The sequence below is a fragment of the Rhagoletis pomonella genome, unplaced genomic scaffold, assembly GCF_013731165.1.
Source record: "Rhagoletis pomonella isolate Grant_MI unplaced genomic scaffold, Rhpom_1.0 Rhpom_scaffold_03090, whole genome shotgun sequence".
NCBI lineage: Eukaryota > Metazoa > Arthropoda > Insecta > Diptera > Tephritidae > Rhagoletis > Rhagoletis pomonella.
The window spans coordinates 4,987-18,449 of NW_023461643.1; the positions used below are offsets into that span (position 1 = coordinate 4,987).

The 13,463-nt window shown below is 32.7% G+C and overlaps 1 protein-coding gene across 1 annotated transcript; it reads left to right on the top strand.

The window, feature by feature from the left end:
* The first annotated feature begins 905 nt into the window (after window positions 1–905).
* LOC118753940 (circadian clock-controlled protein daywake-like) lies at window positions 906–13,087 on the top strand. The gene is made up of 3 exons (XM_036488813.1): window positions 906–1,095; window positions 12,316–12,799; window positions 12,886–13,087. The coding sequence occupies exons 1-3, from the start codon at window positions 1,026–1,028 to the stop codon at window positions 13,085–13,087; spliced, it is 756 nt and encodes a 251-aa protein (XP_036344706.1). The 5' UTR covers window positions 906–1,025.
* The last annotated feature ends 376 nt before the right edge of the window (window positions 13,088–13,463 follow it).

The following is a 13,463-nucleotide window of genomic DNA, read 5'->3' on the forward strand; positions in this document are numbered from 1 at the left end:
TACATACAAACATACATTGTATGTACTGGTCTGGTACCAGTCTGATACATATGTATCCACACCCTGCAGGAAACGGGGATAGTTTATAGCTAACTTTTAACTACCCAGCAGTCAACTAGTTGTAACTTTTTATTACTTATTTCCTTCGGCCGTAACAAACTACTTTCAAAGGGCAATGGCTTCAAAAACAAAAAGAACGGGTTTCCTCTGCATTAGATGTCAACTAACTAGTAGCTAACTACTTTTGGACATCAAATATAAGTACAACTTTTTAATACATTTTTATTTATTTAACATTACATGCTTTTATATAGGTGATCCCATATTTGAGTATCAGATATATCATCAAAATAATAGCGGTATTCGCCAAATTAAGCTGGTGGCCTGGCAGTCTGGCAAAAGAGCAGATGAGCTCAAACAACGTCAGTTGACAACAGTCGTTGCTTGAGCTGATCTACTCTTTTGCCAGACTGTCAGACCACTTGCTCACTTTGGTGAATACCACTATTATAAAATTTCGATCTTTTATTTGTCCTTAATTCGATAAGTAATTTTTGTATGAAGATATTTAAGTAGAAGCTTGTTTAAAGAAAACAAACTCCCGATAGCGTCTGCATGACTCTTGCACGACTTTACAACTCACTTAAAGTTAGTTTTGCCATAGCTAAGTAAAAGTTAGGTATTTATAGAAATCCAGCAAAAACGCTTACTATAATTTGGTTGATTTTTATCAATTGATACTTTTTTTCTGCAGGGCATATGCACATATGTAAGTATGTATGTTTTTATTTATACGCACATACATTAAACGGCTTGTAGACCCTTACTTGGTTGGTTGTGATGGGTCAGCAGATAAAAATTTAATTTTAATATAAATCCATAATATCCATAGCGCACACGTGCACATTATTCATTTTGTTAGATACCCTGGATGGTGTAGTACATTTTGTTGTGAAATAGTGAAAAAGTTTCTAACTCCGTATAAATTTAGTGAAGACACAGCTACCAACGTAAATTTATCCTTAATGAAGTCGAAAACACTAACGGTTTTAATCATATTTGGCGTCTGCTATCAATTCACAAATGGCGATCTACGTGAGTACGAGTAATCACATACATATGTATGTATGTACATACATACATATGTGAATATGTATGTCGATTACAGTGGCCATAGCGTTATTTGAAATTTATGCAGTCGGGAATTCAAAAGTTTCCGCGTGAAAAAATGTGAGCTTGGGATTGAAAAAAAGCATGCAATTTCTAGAACGCTATTCGATAATTCGCTTAGATGATTACAGCGCCAATCAAAAAGAAAGGGAAGAAGAAGATTCTGTAGTTCCGAGTGGTTCCGGGCTGATCGTATAACAATTGCACTAAGGAAAAAAATGAGCATTGTGTTTTGAAATTTTCACATTTTGGTAATATACATAAAACCTTCTCGTATGCTTCCAAATAGTCTGAAATCGGCTAGAAAATCAGGCCACGCAATAACATCAAATTCTGAAGGAGGGCAGGAAAAAAAGAAAATATACTATATTGAATTGCAATATTATAAATATTGAGTTCTTATCTATGTCTCCAATATGTATCTCAAATGTTTCGGCTCATAATTAAGCGATTTTTTTTTGTGTGAGATGTGTGCGGTTGATGTGTACTTTTGTCGGTAATATTCGACATCTTGGAAGAAATATTGTTTGTCCTTTTCGTCGAATGTCAAGCCTGATTAAAATCTTTAAAATGATGAAAAGCTCTTTCTGTTCGGTCGTTCATGCCTGGGAAATTCGGTTTTCATTTTGAACCATTCGATTAGCAGACGATAACAAGTAATTTTTAAGCAAAAAACAAAACTGACTTCAATTCTCATATAAAATATTAAGAGTACCGTTAATTTCTTCAAAATCCAATGACCGCATCTAAACCAAACTAGTATGGGACCACCTTTCCTAAAAAATAATTATAGAAATCGGTTGACGTGGTCCAAAGTTATGCGGTGACATAAAAATAGTCTGTTGCATGGCGTAATGTAATCACTAGTATCATTTTTCATGTTCGTCGTCCAATTTATACAGAGTTTTGACCATTTTCCATTCAAAGGAAATGTTTTGATGGAAAATTCTCAGAGCAACGGTCAATTTTGGCTATGTCACAGAACTAGTGTGAAAATGATCAAAATGTTACTTAAATAGTCCTGAATTAGTTTCGAAATGGGCCAAACTGGTCCCAAAATGGTTCTGAAATAGCCATGAAGTAGTCCAGAAAAGTTCATTTGCACACACAGGTAGCAATTACAGATTTTCTGCTAGGTTACACCAGAAGCAGTTACTAATTTTTCTCCTGGGTTAACGCTAATTTTACCCATACCGAGAGCCAAGATATTTACACATAACAAATTTTGTAGCAGTAAACATATTTGGCTATGAATCTCGCTTTCATCGGTACTCCAGGTAAACGCAATTGTGTGAAGTTTGTCCTGGCAAATAAAAAGTAAAGGAAGCTGTAAGACTTTCTTCTAATCACCGCGGGCGTAATCCAATTTTAATGCATTAAGGCAGAAGTAGAGGTAGAGAAAACATCGATGGCACTATCGATGCATCGGTAGTTGATGGCGACTATCGATGTTTCTTTTGTACACCTCTGCGCATGTAAAATGAAATAATCTTCGTTTCTAGTTTATAACCTTTCTAAACCAAAATCAAAATATTTTTTAAGACTTTCAATAAAAAATATTTTATCTATTTGTAATAGTTTTATGTCAATCCCAGTGAATAAAAATTTTACTTTTTTAAAAGCTTTTATTTAACTTCACTTACATACATTACTTGCGGCTTTTTGACATGATTTATCTGACATGGGTTATCTGTCAAAAACGCTACAACTAACTTTATTTTGACTTTGAACGCCCTATTTTTTCACAACAATCCGGGTTGATCGTATAACATCGAAAACATCGATGGTAGCAAATATAGGTGTTTCTCCACCTCTAGGCAGAAGTGCTTGTGAATCTCTACTTGGCCCACCAACAGTATTGTTTTCACTTCTTATCTAATGCTGAATTTCCACTTGACATTAAATTACAAAAACTGTAATGGCAAAGCTGGGCACAGTGTTGCCGTTTTAGGCCTTTGGTGGCTAGATTTAGCTACCACATACATACTGTAACTGATCTATTAACGATTTAACTATAGTTTAAAATAGATAAGTTTATGGCCTTTAGGGACGTTTTCTCAAGTAACCTGTAACTTTGAAGCTCACTTTATATTTAAAGGTTGCATTAAAATTTATGATTTTGTCTAAAGTAAATCATTTTTTTATCGGGTTTAAATTGGTTTACAACCAAGAAACATACATACGTCAAAAACCGATAATAGAAATGCTTAACTTTTCACACAACTTTATTTTTAATCCAACCTTTAAATATAAAGTGAGCTTTAAAATTAAATGTTACTTCAGGAAACTAAGAGCCGTTTAATTTGTTAAATGACCCATCAAGTCGATTGACCGTGTATGTTCTTGTGGTGAGATTGTACCAGCTGCTGGTCCGACTTCGAAAACTATTTGAAATTTTATGATTGTACCAGCATGCTTGTGTCGTGAGTGGTGAAATTAGCTCAATTTTCTAAGTAAAAAGTATTTTGGCGGAAATTTTTTGCACTATATGAGTCAAAGCCGTGTTTGTGGAAGATTAAGTTCACGATATTGCAGTTGTGAATTAAGAAAAAAAACAATGTTTAACAAAATGGTAGAAAAATTATTAAATTTCGGCTCTAATCATTTCGATCTATCCTCGACCTCATTTGTAAAGAAATAAATATTGTACCAGCATGCTGGTAAGTTGTATGCTTCGGGCCTTATGGTACAATCACTTGATGCAGCCAGCAAGCTGGTGTCGTATATTTCCCCCTTTTATACAAAATATTAGCTTTTCTTCCAGAGTTCATTGTTTTTCTATAGCATTACTTATTTAAAATGTTTGCGTGTATCCTTATGTATATATGTATATGTAAGTAAACAATTTTAGCTACAATTTTTAGCCACAACGACTTTTTTTAGCTCTATTATAGCCCTTTTTTTAAAGGAATTTGGCTACCAATAAAAATGATTCGCGGCAACATAGGTTGGGCATTAAAAAATAAGCATTTCAATGCCACTCTTAAAATCGTTGATGCATCAGTTTTAGTCGATTGCTTGTCTGTTCGTTTGCATAATTTGACACACTGTGTTAAGGCCCAATAAGTTGACTCATAAAAGGGTTCAGTACAAGTCCCAAACTTTTGGGTTGGACAACGTATACTGAGATTCCGATCATCTTGATGTATTTAATAGACCAAATTGTTTTGAATGAGCAAGAATTGATGGGTCATCCGTTATTTAGTCTAGATTTGGCACCTTATGATTTTTTTTTTGTTCCATTCCATCAAATATAAACTTCGCGGTTAACGATTTTTATTGTCAGAAGAAGCCCGTTCAAAAAACATGTTTTTGTGGTACCGAAATCAATGCGAAAAGCCGGCTTAAAAAATTGGTTAGAGCCAGGGACCCGCACTTCCATAATAAAAGTCGTTAAAAAAAAGTTATTTTCGGACTTTTATTTTATTTGAAATAAAATAATCTATCTATTTGTTAGTTCAGTAATAACAGTTAAACTTCTATATTTATATTTGAAAGCTATTTTAGTCCTCTTTCATTTGGTACCAAATTTGTTTAATTTGGATAAGCGGTTTGTTTATTATTAGGAAATGACTTTTATTTCGGCCTTAAAAATATTGGTTCAAGTTTAACTATTATTACTGGAATAAAAAAGTAAAAGTCCGGATTTTTCAGTTATTATCAGTGTTGCCAACCAGGTTGGCTAGATTGGAGTTTGGTAGGTTCCGCAACCAAAATAGTTATTTGCGAAAAATAGAAAATATATATCTCCAAACATTTTAGCAACCTTGTTCCTAATTGTGCCTAGAAGTTTATGTAAACTGAACTGAACTACAAAATTGTGACAAACTACATATGTATGTATGTATATTTACTGAATACTGGTGCGCTGAAAGGGGCTTGTCAATAAACCCACTGAAGTCAATCAATGTCCCATTTACCCCATTTACCAAAAGAAGGAAAATCAACTTGACTAGACCCACCTCGTCAGGGACAGAAATTGAGTTCTCAGAAAAGGCGAAGTATATAAGGATAACTCAGGCTCAGTAAGAAAACACATCTCTTGAATGTTACCATCAAGGCTACAAGTGTGCTTTATGCAGACCTGTTAACTTTCGATTACGATTACTAATCAAAACGATTACATGGGTTCGGTAATCGTAATGATTAATTCAATTCGTGTTTTTAACCGAGGAACTAGTAAGTAATCAATTATAATTAGAATTAATCAAAAAACAATCATGATTATTTGTCATTAAAAAAATAATCAATAATAATCAAAAATAATCAAAAAACAAGTAAGAGCAGCGCTGTCTTCGGCTATGCCGAAGGCTTCATACCTTTCATGAACATCTGCAAATTTTACTTTGACAGATTACTGCTTTTGAATACATCTGCATACATCGATAGAGGAGTTACATCTATATTAATAAAAATGTTGTGTTCGTATGTCACGGTCGTCAAAACTCGAGAACGGCTGAACCGATTTGAATAATTTTTTTTTTGTATTGTTCGGTATAATACCAGAACCAATCATACCGCAAAAAATTGGAGGGTTGCCACCTATTTGTAATTTTTGAACCCAATTATATTGACAAAATAAATGAATTATTACAATATGGATATCAAATTAAAGAGGTTTAAGAAAGATGACTGATGGAAATATTTTTAAGGAGGGTTGCCACCTAATTTAAAATTTTAACTCAGTTAAGTTGATTAAGTGAATGAAATATTGCAATGTGGGTAGCAAATTGAAGAGTTTTAAGAAGGCGTACAGCCGAAAATATGTGTGATTAGGGTTGCCACCTGTTTGAAAGTTTAACTAAATTACGCTGATAAAATAAAATAAATATTACAATATTGGTATCAAAGTAAAGAGTTTTAAGAAAGATAACTGTTGGAATTATTTTTGGGGAGGGTTGCCACCCATTTTAAAATTTTAACTCAGTTAAATTGATAAAGTAAATGAAATATTGCTATGCGGGTATTAAACTAAAGAGTTTTAAGAAGGCTTACAGTCGAAAATATTATAAAGGAGGATTGGCACCTGTTAAAAAATTTGGCACAATTTAATTGATAAACCAAATAATATATTACAATATATATATTAAATTTAAGTGGTTTAAGAAAGATAACTGCTAGAAATATTTTTGAGTAAAATTGCCACATCTTTCAACATTTAAATTCAGCTATTTTGTTAAAATAAATGAAATACGGTAATTTTGGTATCAAACTTCAGATTTTTAAGAAGGCCTACAGCCGAAAATATGGTTGAAGAGGGTTGCCACCTGTTTGAAAATTTAACCCAATTGATATACATAGGTATGAAATTAAAAAGGTGTAAGAAGGAAGACGTTTGGAAATACTTTTGAGGAGGTTTGCCACCTATTTGAAAATTTAAACTCAGTTAAATTTATTAAACAAATGAAATATTGCAATGAGGGTATCAAACTAAAGAGTTTTTAAAAGACCTACAGTAGAAAATATGTTTGAGGAGGGTTGCCACCTGTTTAAAAATTTAACTCAATTAAATTGGTAAAATACATGAAATGTTACAATATCGGTACCAAACTAAAGGCATTTGAGAAATCTTGATTTAGAAATCTATATCTATATATATAAAAATGTTGTGTTCGTTTGTCACGGTCATCAAAACTCGAGAACCGCTGAACTGATTTGAATATTTTTTTTTTGGTATTGCTCGGTATAATACCAGGATGAATTATGTTACAAAAAATTGGAGAGCTGCCACCTGTTTGAAATTTTTTAAATCCTGTCATATTGATAAAATAAATGAAATATTACAATATGGGTATCAGATTAAAGAGGTTTAAGAAAGATAACTGCTGGAGAAATTTTTGAGGACGGTTGCCACCTATTTGAAAATTTTAACTCAGTTAAATTGATAAAATAAATGAAATATTGCAATGTGGGTATAAAATTAAATAGGGTTAAGAAAGATATCTGCTGGAATACTTTTGAGGATGGTTGCCACCTATTTGAAAAATTTAACTAAGTTAAATGGATAAAGTAAATGAAATATTGCCGTGGGGGTGTCAAACTAAAGGGGTTTAAGAAGGCTTACAGCCGAAAATATTTTTGAGGAGGGGTGCCACCTGTTTGAAAATTCAACTCAATTTAAAGGTAAAATGAATGACCTATTACAATACAGGTATCGAATTAAAGAGGTCTAGGAAATATGACTGTTGGAAATATGTTTGAGGAGGGTTGCCACCTATTTGAAAATTTTAGTTCAGTTAAATTGATAAAATAAATGAAGCATTTCAATATGGGTATCAAACTTAAGATTTTTAAGAAGGCTTACAGCCGAAAATATGTTTGAGGAGGGTTGTCACCTGTTTGAAAATTCAACTCAATTTAAAGGTAAAATGAATGACCTAAGTATTACAATACAGGTATCGAATTAAAGAGGTCTAGGAAATATGACTGTTGTAAATATATTTGAGGAGGGTTGCCACCTATTTGAAAATTTTAGTTCAGTTAAATTGATAAAATAAATGAAGCATTTCAATATGGGTATCAAACTTAAGATTTTTAAGAAGGCTTACAGCCGAAAATATGTTTGAGGAGGGTTGTTATCTGCTCGACAATTTAACTCAATTTAATTGATAAAATAAATAACTTATTATATACATAGGTATAAAATTAAAGAGGTTTAAGAAATATGACTGTTGGAGATATTTTTGAAGAGGGTTTCCACCTATTTAAAAATTTTAAACTCAGTTAAATTGATAAATAAATGCAATATTGCAATATGGGTATTTATAAAATTAAATAGGTTTCAGAAAGATAACTGTTGGAAATATTTTTGAGGAGGGCTGCCACCTATTTTAAAATTTTAACTCGGTTAAAAAGATAAAATAAATGAAATATTGCCATGAGGGTATCAAATAAAATAGGTTTCAGAAATATTACTCTAGGAAATATTTTTGAGGAGAGTTGCCACCTATTTAAAGATTTTAACTCGGCTAAATTGATAAAATAAATGAAATATTACAATGTGGGTATCAAATTAAATAGGTTTCAGAAAGCTAACTGTTGGAGATAATTTTGAGGAGGGTTGCCTTCTATTTGAAAATTTTAACTCAATTAAATTGATAAAATAAATGAAGTATTGCCACGTGTGTGTCGAAACTAAAAAGTTTTGAAAAGGCTTACAGCAGAAAATATGTTTGAGGTACAATATGGGTGCCAAACGAAAGGTATTTGAAAAATATTGATTTGGAAATATTTTTAATAGGATTATCACCTATCTAAAAGTAAAGACTGAAAATATTAAAGTTAAATGAAATATAACATAACTGGTTCTAAACGAAAAGTGTTTGGGAAAGCTTTACTAGGGAATTTTTTAAATCTTTAAACTTATCCAAAATAGGAACAGTTTAAATAAATATAGAATTTGCAACATCTTATCAAACGAAGTGATCATATTATCAACGAAGAGTTGGTACACAAATTACTTAATGTAAAAAGTTAATAAACAAGTAATTTTTAAGCAAAAAACACAACCGGCTTCAATTCCCATATACAAATTTAATAGCACCGTTAATTTTTCCATGATCCAATGATCGGATCTAAACCAAATTAGTATGGGATCACCTGGAAATCAGTTGACGTGGTCCAAAGTTATGCGGTAACATACATAAAAAAAAGTAATCCGATGAATTGATAACCTTCTCCTTTTTGTGAAGTCGGCTAAAAACTACTGAAACAAATAACAAAATGATAAAAGAGTAACGAAAACAAAAAACTATCGCAACAAAGAGGTTTAACAAATACTTAATGAACACTTAAAATTGTTGACACCATTCCCTAGCATTATAAATCAGTTAACTTTTAATCGTAAACAATTTATTTCGTTTGGGGTCGCCATAGCCTACTACGTATATTGCGAGTAAAGAAATTTTGAATAACTTCAGATAATATTATTATGATTATGATTACTATTACTATTGTGAACCCCTGTTATATGCCCAAACCAACATTCCAAAATTAAGACGAATTCAGAAGGGCATTTACGATCGCATTATGCAAGTGTTAAGATAATAAGAGCTGCAGAACAGAACCACTCAGGAAAAATTGTTTACGTAATTTCTGGCGTATGCCAATGACATCGATATCATCGGTAACAAAAACCACGAAGTCTGTCCTGCCTTTTCCAAGTTAGATAACGAAGCAAGGCGATTGGGTTTGGTTAACGTCAGCATGGAAATCCAATGCAGAATCACTCTAGCCAACAAGTGCAACTTTGTACTGAATTGCCATTCGGGAGTAAAGTCCTCTCTCGACGTACAAAAACCACACTCTATAAGTCACTCATCATGTCCGAGCTGGTATATGGCGCAGAAGGTTAGACAATGACCACATTCGATGAGATGGCTCTTGGAGTATTGGAGAGAAAGATCTTATGGAAGATTTACAGGCCTCTGCGCGTTGGCGACGGAAAAACCGCAGACGATGGAACGATGAGTTGTATGAGCTTTACAACGAAATGGACATGGTGTGGCGAATGAAAATACAGCAGCTCCGCTGGTTTGGCCACGTCGTTTGAATGGGAAGCGACGTTCCAGTTCTGAAAGTATTCAACTCGCAATCCGCTGGTGGTAGCAGAGGAAGAGGGAGAGACCAAGTGGAGAAGGACTTGGCTTCACGTGGCATTTCCAACTGTCGTCAGTTGGCACAGATTGAAACGACTGGCGTTCTTTGTCGATCTCGGCCAAAATGGCTTAGGCGGTTACAGCACCAAATTAGAGGAAAAATATGCAAATATTAATTGACGGAGTTCGGGGACCTTCTTCTTGATACGCCAGGAAGAACTAGCAAAACATTCCTTATCAGAAGGATTCTGGCAACGGTTGGTTCAAAGAATTACATAACTTTAGCTATCGCTTCGCCTGGAATTGCTACCATGGGGAAACATTGCTAAGTCAGCTCTTAAGCTGCCATTGAACATATAAATAGTAGTTGATTAAATTTGGTGATTACTTTTGATTATTTTTGATTTTTTAATTATATCTAATTATTTGATCGATTTCATTGTAAAGAAACATACTTGTTTGTGTTCTGATGGTATGACATGCTTAAAGCAGCGGAATACAAATACATATCTAAAATACATGAATACCCTCCAGAAATGCAAATATTCGCAACATCCCTGTTATCTATGGTCATTTGAAAGAACAACGTAACACCGTATTTCACAGCTACATATATATGTTTGTCGACAAAACATTTTTTTTCCCTGTGAGCATTACATTTTATTTAAAATAATTTACATAGTTATAAATTTGTTTTTGTTATTTCTTGGCCTTTTAATGAAAAACTTATTGTGGAAAAGCAACAATAATTCTGAAAAAATGGTAGAAGTGATAGCTATTTCGGAAATCACTACATTTCCTCATCCGACTTCTTTCAGTAGGATTCGAACCGACGATCCCACTGACTCAGCCAGTTGCCTACGCACTGTGCTAAGTTCGCCTTGTGAATTCTTGTTGCTTTTTCCACTATTTCATTTGTTAAGCCAACTACAATCAAGCGCAGCTATTCCGCTGCAATTCACACTTGATCATGTGGTTGTTGGTTTTGTTGGTTTTTGTTAATATTTCTATTATTAGAATGTTTAACTTTTAGGGGTGCTCGTCCTTAAGTTATTTATTTTTGTTATTTTATGGCCTTATAACAATTATATTCAACAATTTTTATTGAGCTTGAGGCCGTTTATAATGAAAAACTTATTGTTGATTTTCCAGTAATCATTAATTTTTTTGCAATTTTAAATTTTAATGATTATTTTAATTTTCTTACATAACCCAGCCATTAATAATTAATTATAATTATCAAAAATAATCATATTAATTGCCATTAAAGAATAATCAAAAATAATCAAATAATTAGAAATAATCAAATAATCAAAATTAATCAAATTGTTTTTTTAATTATTTGATTATTTTTAATTGTTTGATTATTTTAATTATTTGATTGCATTTAATCATTTGATTGTTTCTAGTTATTAGATTATCTTCAGTTATTTGATTATTTCTAATTATATGATTATTTTTCCAATTAGATGAAGCTGTGTTTTTTACCTGAAAACCCTATGAGGTGAACTTTTTAAAAAGTTTTAAATAGATATTTTTGGTGTTCTTGCATCAAGGAATCCTTTTCAATGGTAGCAGGAACCGAAAAAGGCATTTTATATATATTTTTTAAGTTCATTGCATGCTGTTTTTAGGTCAAAAGGAAGACAAAAAATCAAAAAGTTTACTTTTTATGGTCATTTTGAATTTTACATACAGTGGTTGAAAAAATTACTCGCATCAATTATTATTATTTTTTGTTATTTAATTTGAGTTATTTTTTTTTATAAAAATATAGTTTCTTCTTTAACATAAAACCGTATAGATCCAAGTTTCAGACTTTGTGCAATATTTGAACAAAATTCAGCAAACTTTCGTAAAAATTTCGAGCTTTTAAATGGAGTTTCTATAAATATTTTGTATATGCATTTACGTAGCCTACTCAATTCTAGAATAATAAAGTGCAAGTTTCAAATGGCTAAAAATTTCCGTTTTAGGATTTTTTCCTAAGCTGTTGCGTTTTTTTCTTCCATATAAAAATAAATTATGTTCATTCGCTATATGAAAGCAAATGCAAAGAAAATTCTAAAAATCAACGATAATTTTTTTGCCATACTAGAATTGAACGAGCTGAAATTCCCCACAAAAAACGGTCCATTCCCCGATTCCCCACGCAAACTGAAATTCCCCACAAATCGGGGAACTCCTCACGAGTCGGCTTCCCCTGGTAGAGAATGACGTATATTCTCTACCAGTAGAGAGATAATCGGTAGAGAAGTGTTACAGAAACGAGCTACTGAATTTATAACTTTCTGGTGGAGGCACTAGGTCTGTTTTGTCTGCATTCACACTGAAACCTACTTTGTTTGTAAATATCGCGGACTGCTTCTTCAGGAAGCCCAACGTAATCTGTATTTAAGACTGCCTCAAATAAAATAAAATAAAAACAATAATCACATACTTGTATTCTTAATTGTATTATATATTTAAGTAGTTTTGTAACCGTTAAAAATTGCCAATAACCTTAATATCTTACTACTTTCTTTTTTTGCCCTCAAAAAATACACAGCTTCCGAAATAGAAAAATGTCACGCTGGCGATGTTGATTGCATTGCTAAAACACTTCCGTTCATTTTACAAAACTATGCTCAAGGAATTCCGGAAATCGGTCTTACCGATATAGAAAAACTTTCACTCGACGATGTTGTTCTTACAAAAGCGAACCCGCATTCGGGAGTTTCGCTTAATTTGGAATTCAAGAAAATGTACCTGCATGGCATCAGCAATTTAACTGTGCAACGCATCGTGGGCTTTGAAAAGGATCCACTCAATTCAAAATTTGAAATATATATAACCATACCAAATTTGGTAGTCGATGGAGAATACATTTCTAGCGGCAAGGTGCTGATACTACCAATGGACGCCACTGGTTATGCGAAAATAAAACTGAAGAATAGCAAACTCAGTTTGAAATTTAAGAGCGAAGAAGTGCGGAAAGATGGCAAGCAGTTCATAAAAATTAAGGACCTCAAATGCAAATTAACACCAGAATTGTAAGACAAATTATACAAATATTTTCATGACACTTAAATTTTAATGATTTATAAAATTCAAATTTACTTTTTTTCTTTTTAAACAGAATGAAAGTGAAATTCGAAAATCTATTTAATGGTAACGAACAATTGGCCAATTCTCTAAATCAACTCATCAATGACAATTGGAAGGTGCTGTATTCTGATATGGAAGATCAAATAAATGATGCGGTTGCGAAAATTGTTAAACGGCTGTTGGCTGGTGTGTTGCGAGTATTGCCCTATGACGAGTTTTACGGAAAGGATTGAAAAAATTATTAATTTAAATAATTTACGTATTATACGAGGGTAATTTGAAGTCACTGACTTTTTGAATTAAATATATACTTTTCGGCGAAAAAGCGTTTTATTTCTCAACACAGTCTCATTTCAGCTCGATACAGTCAGGCCAGCTATTTTAAAATTTTTTAATTCCTACCAAATAATAGGTCTTTCAAGGCCCTCAAAATTAGTGTTTGTTTCAGTGGTGACCTTCGACTCAAATCTCTTACCTCTCAGCTATTATTTTGGTTTTGGTAACAGGAAAAAGTCGGTGGGGGCTAAATCAGCTGAATATGGTGGTTGGGGATGGAGTTCGTAGACCAATTGATGGTTTCTTCTATGGTGCCTACACACGTGCACTGTC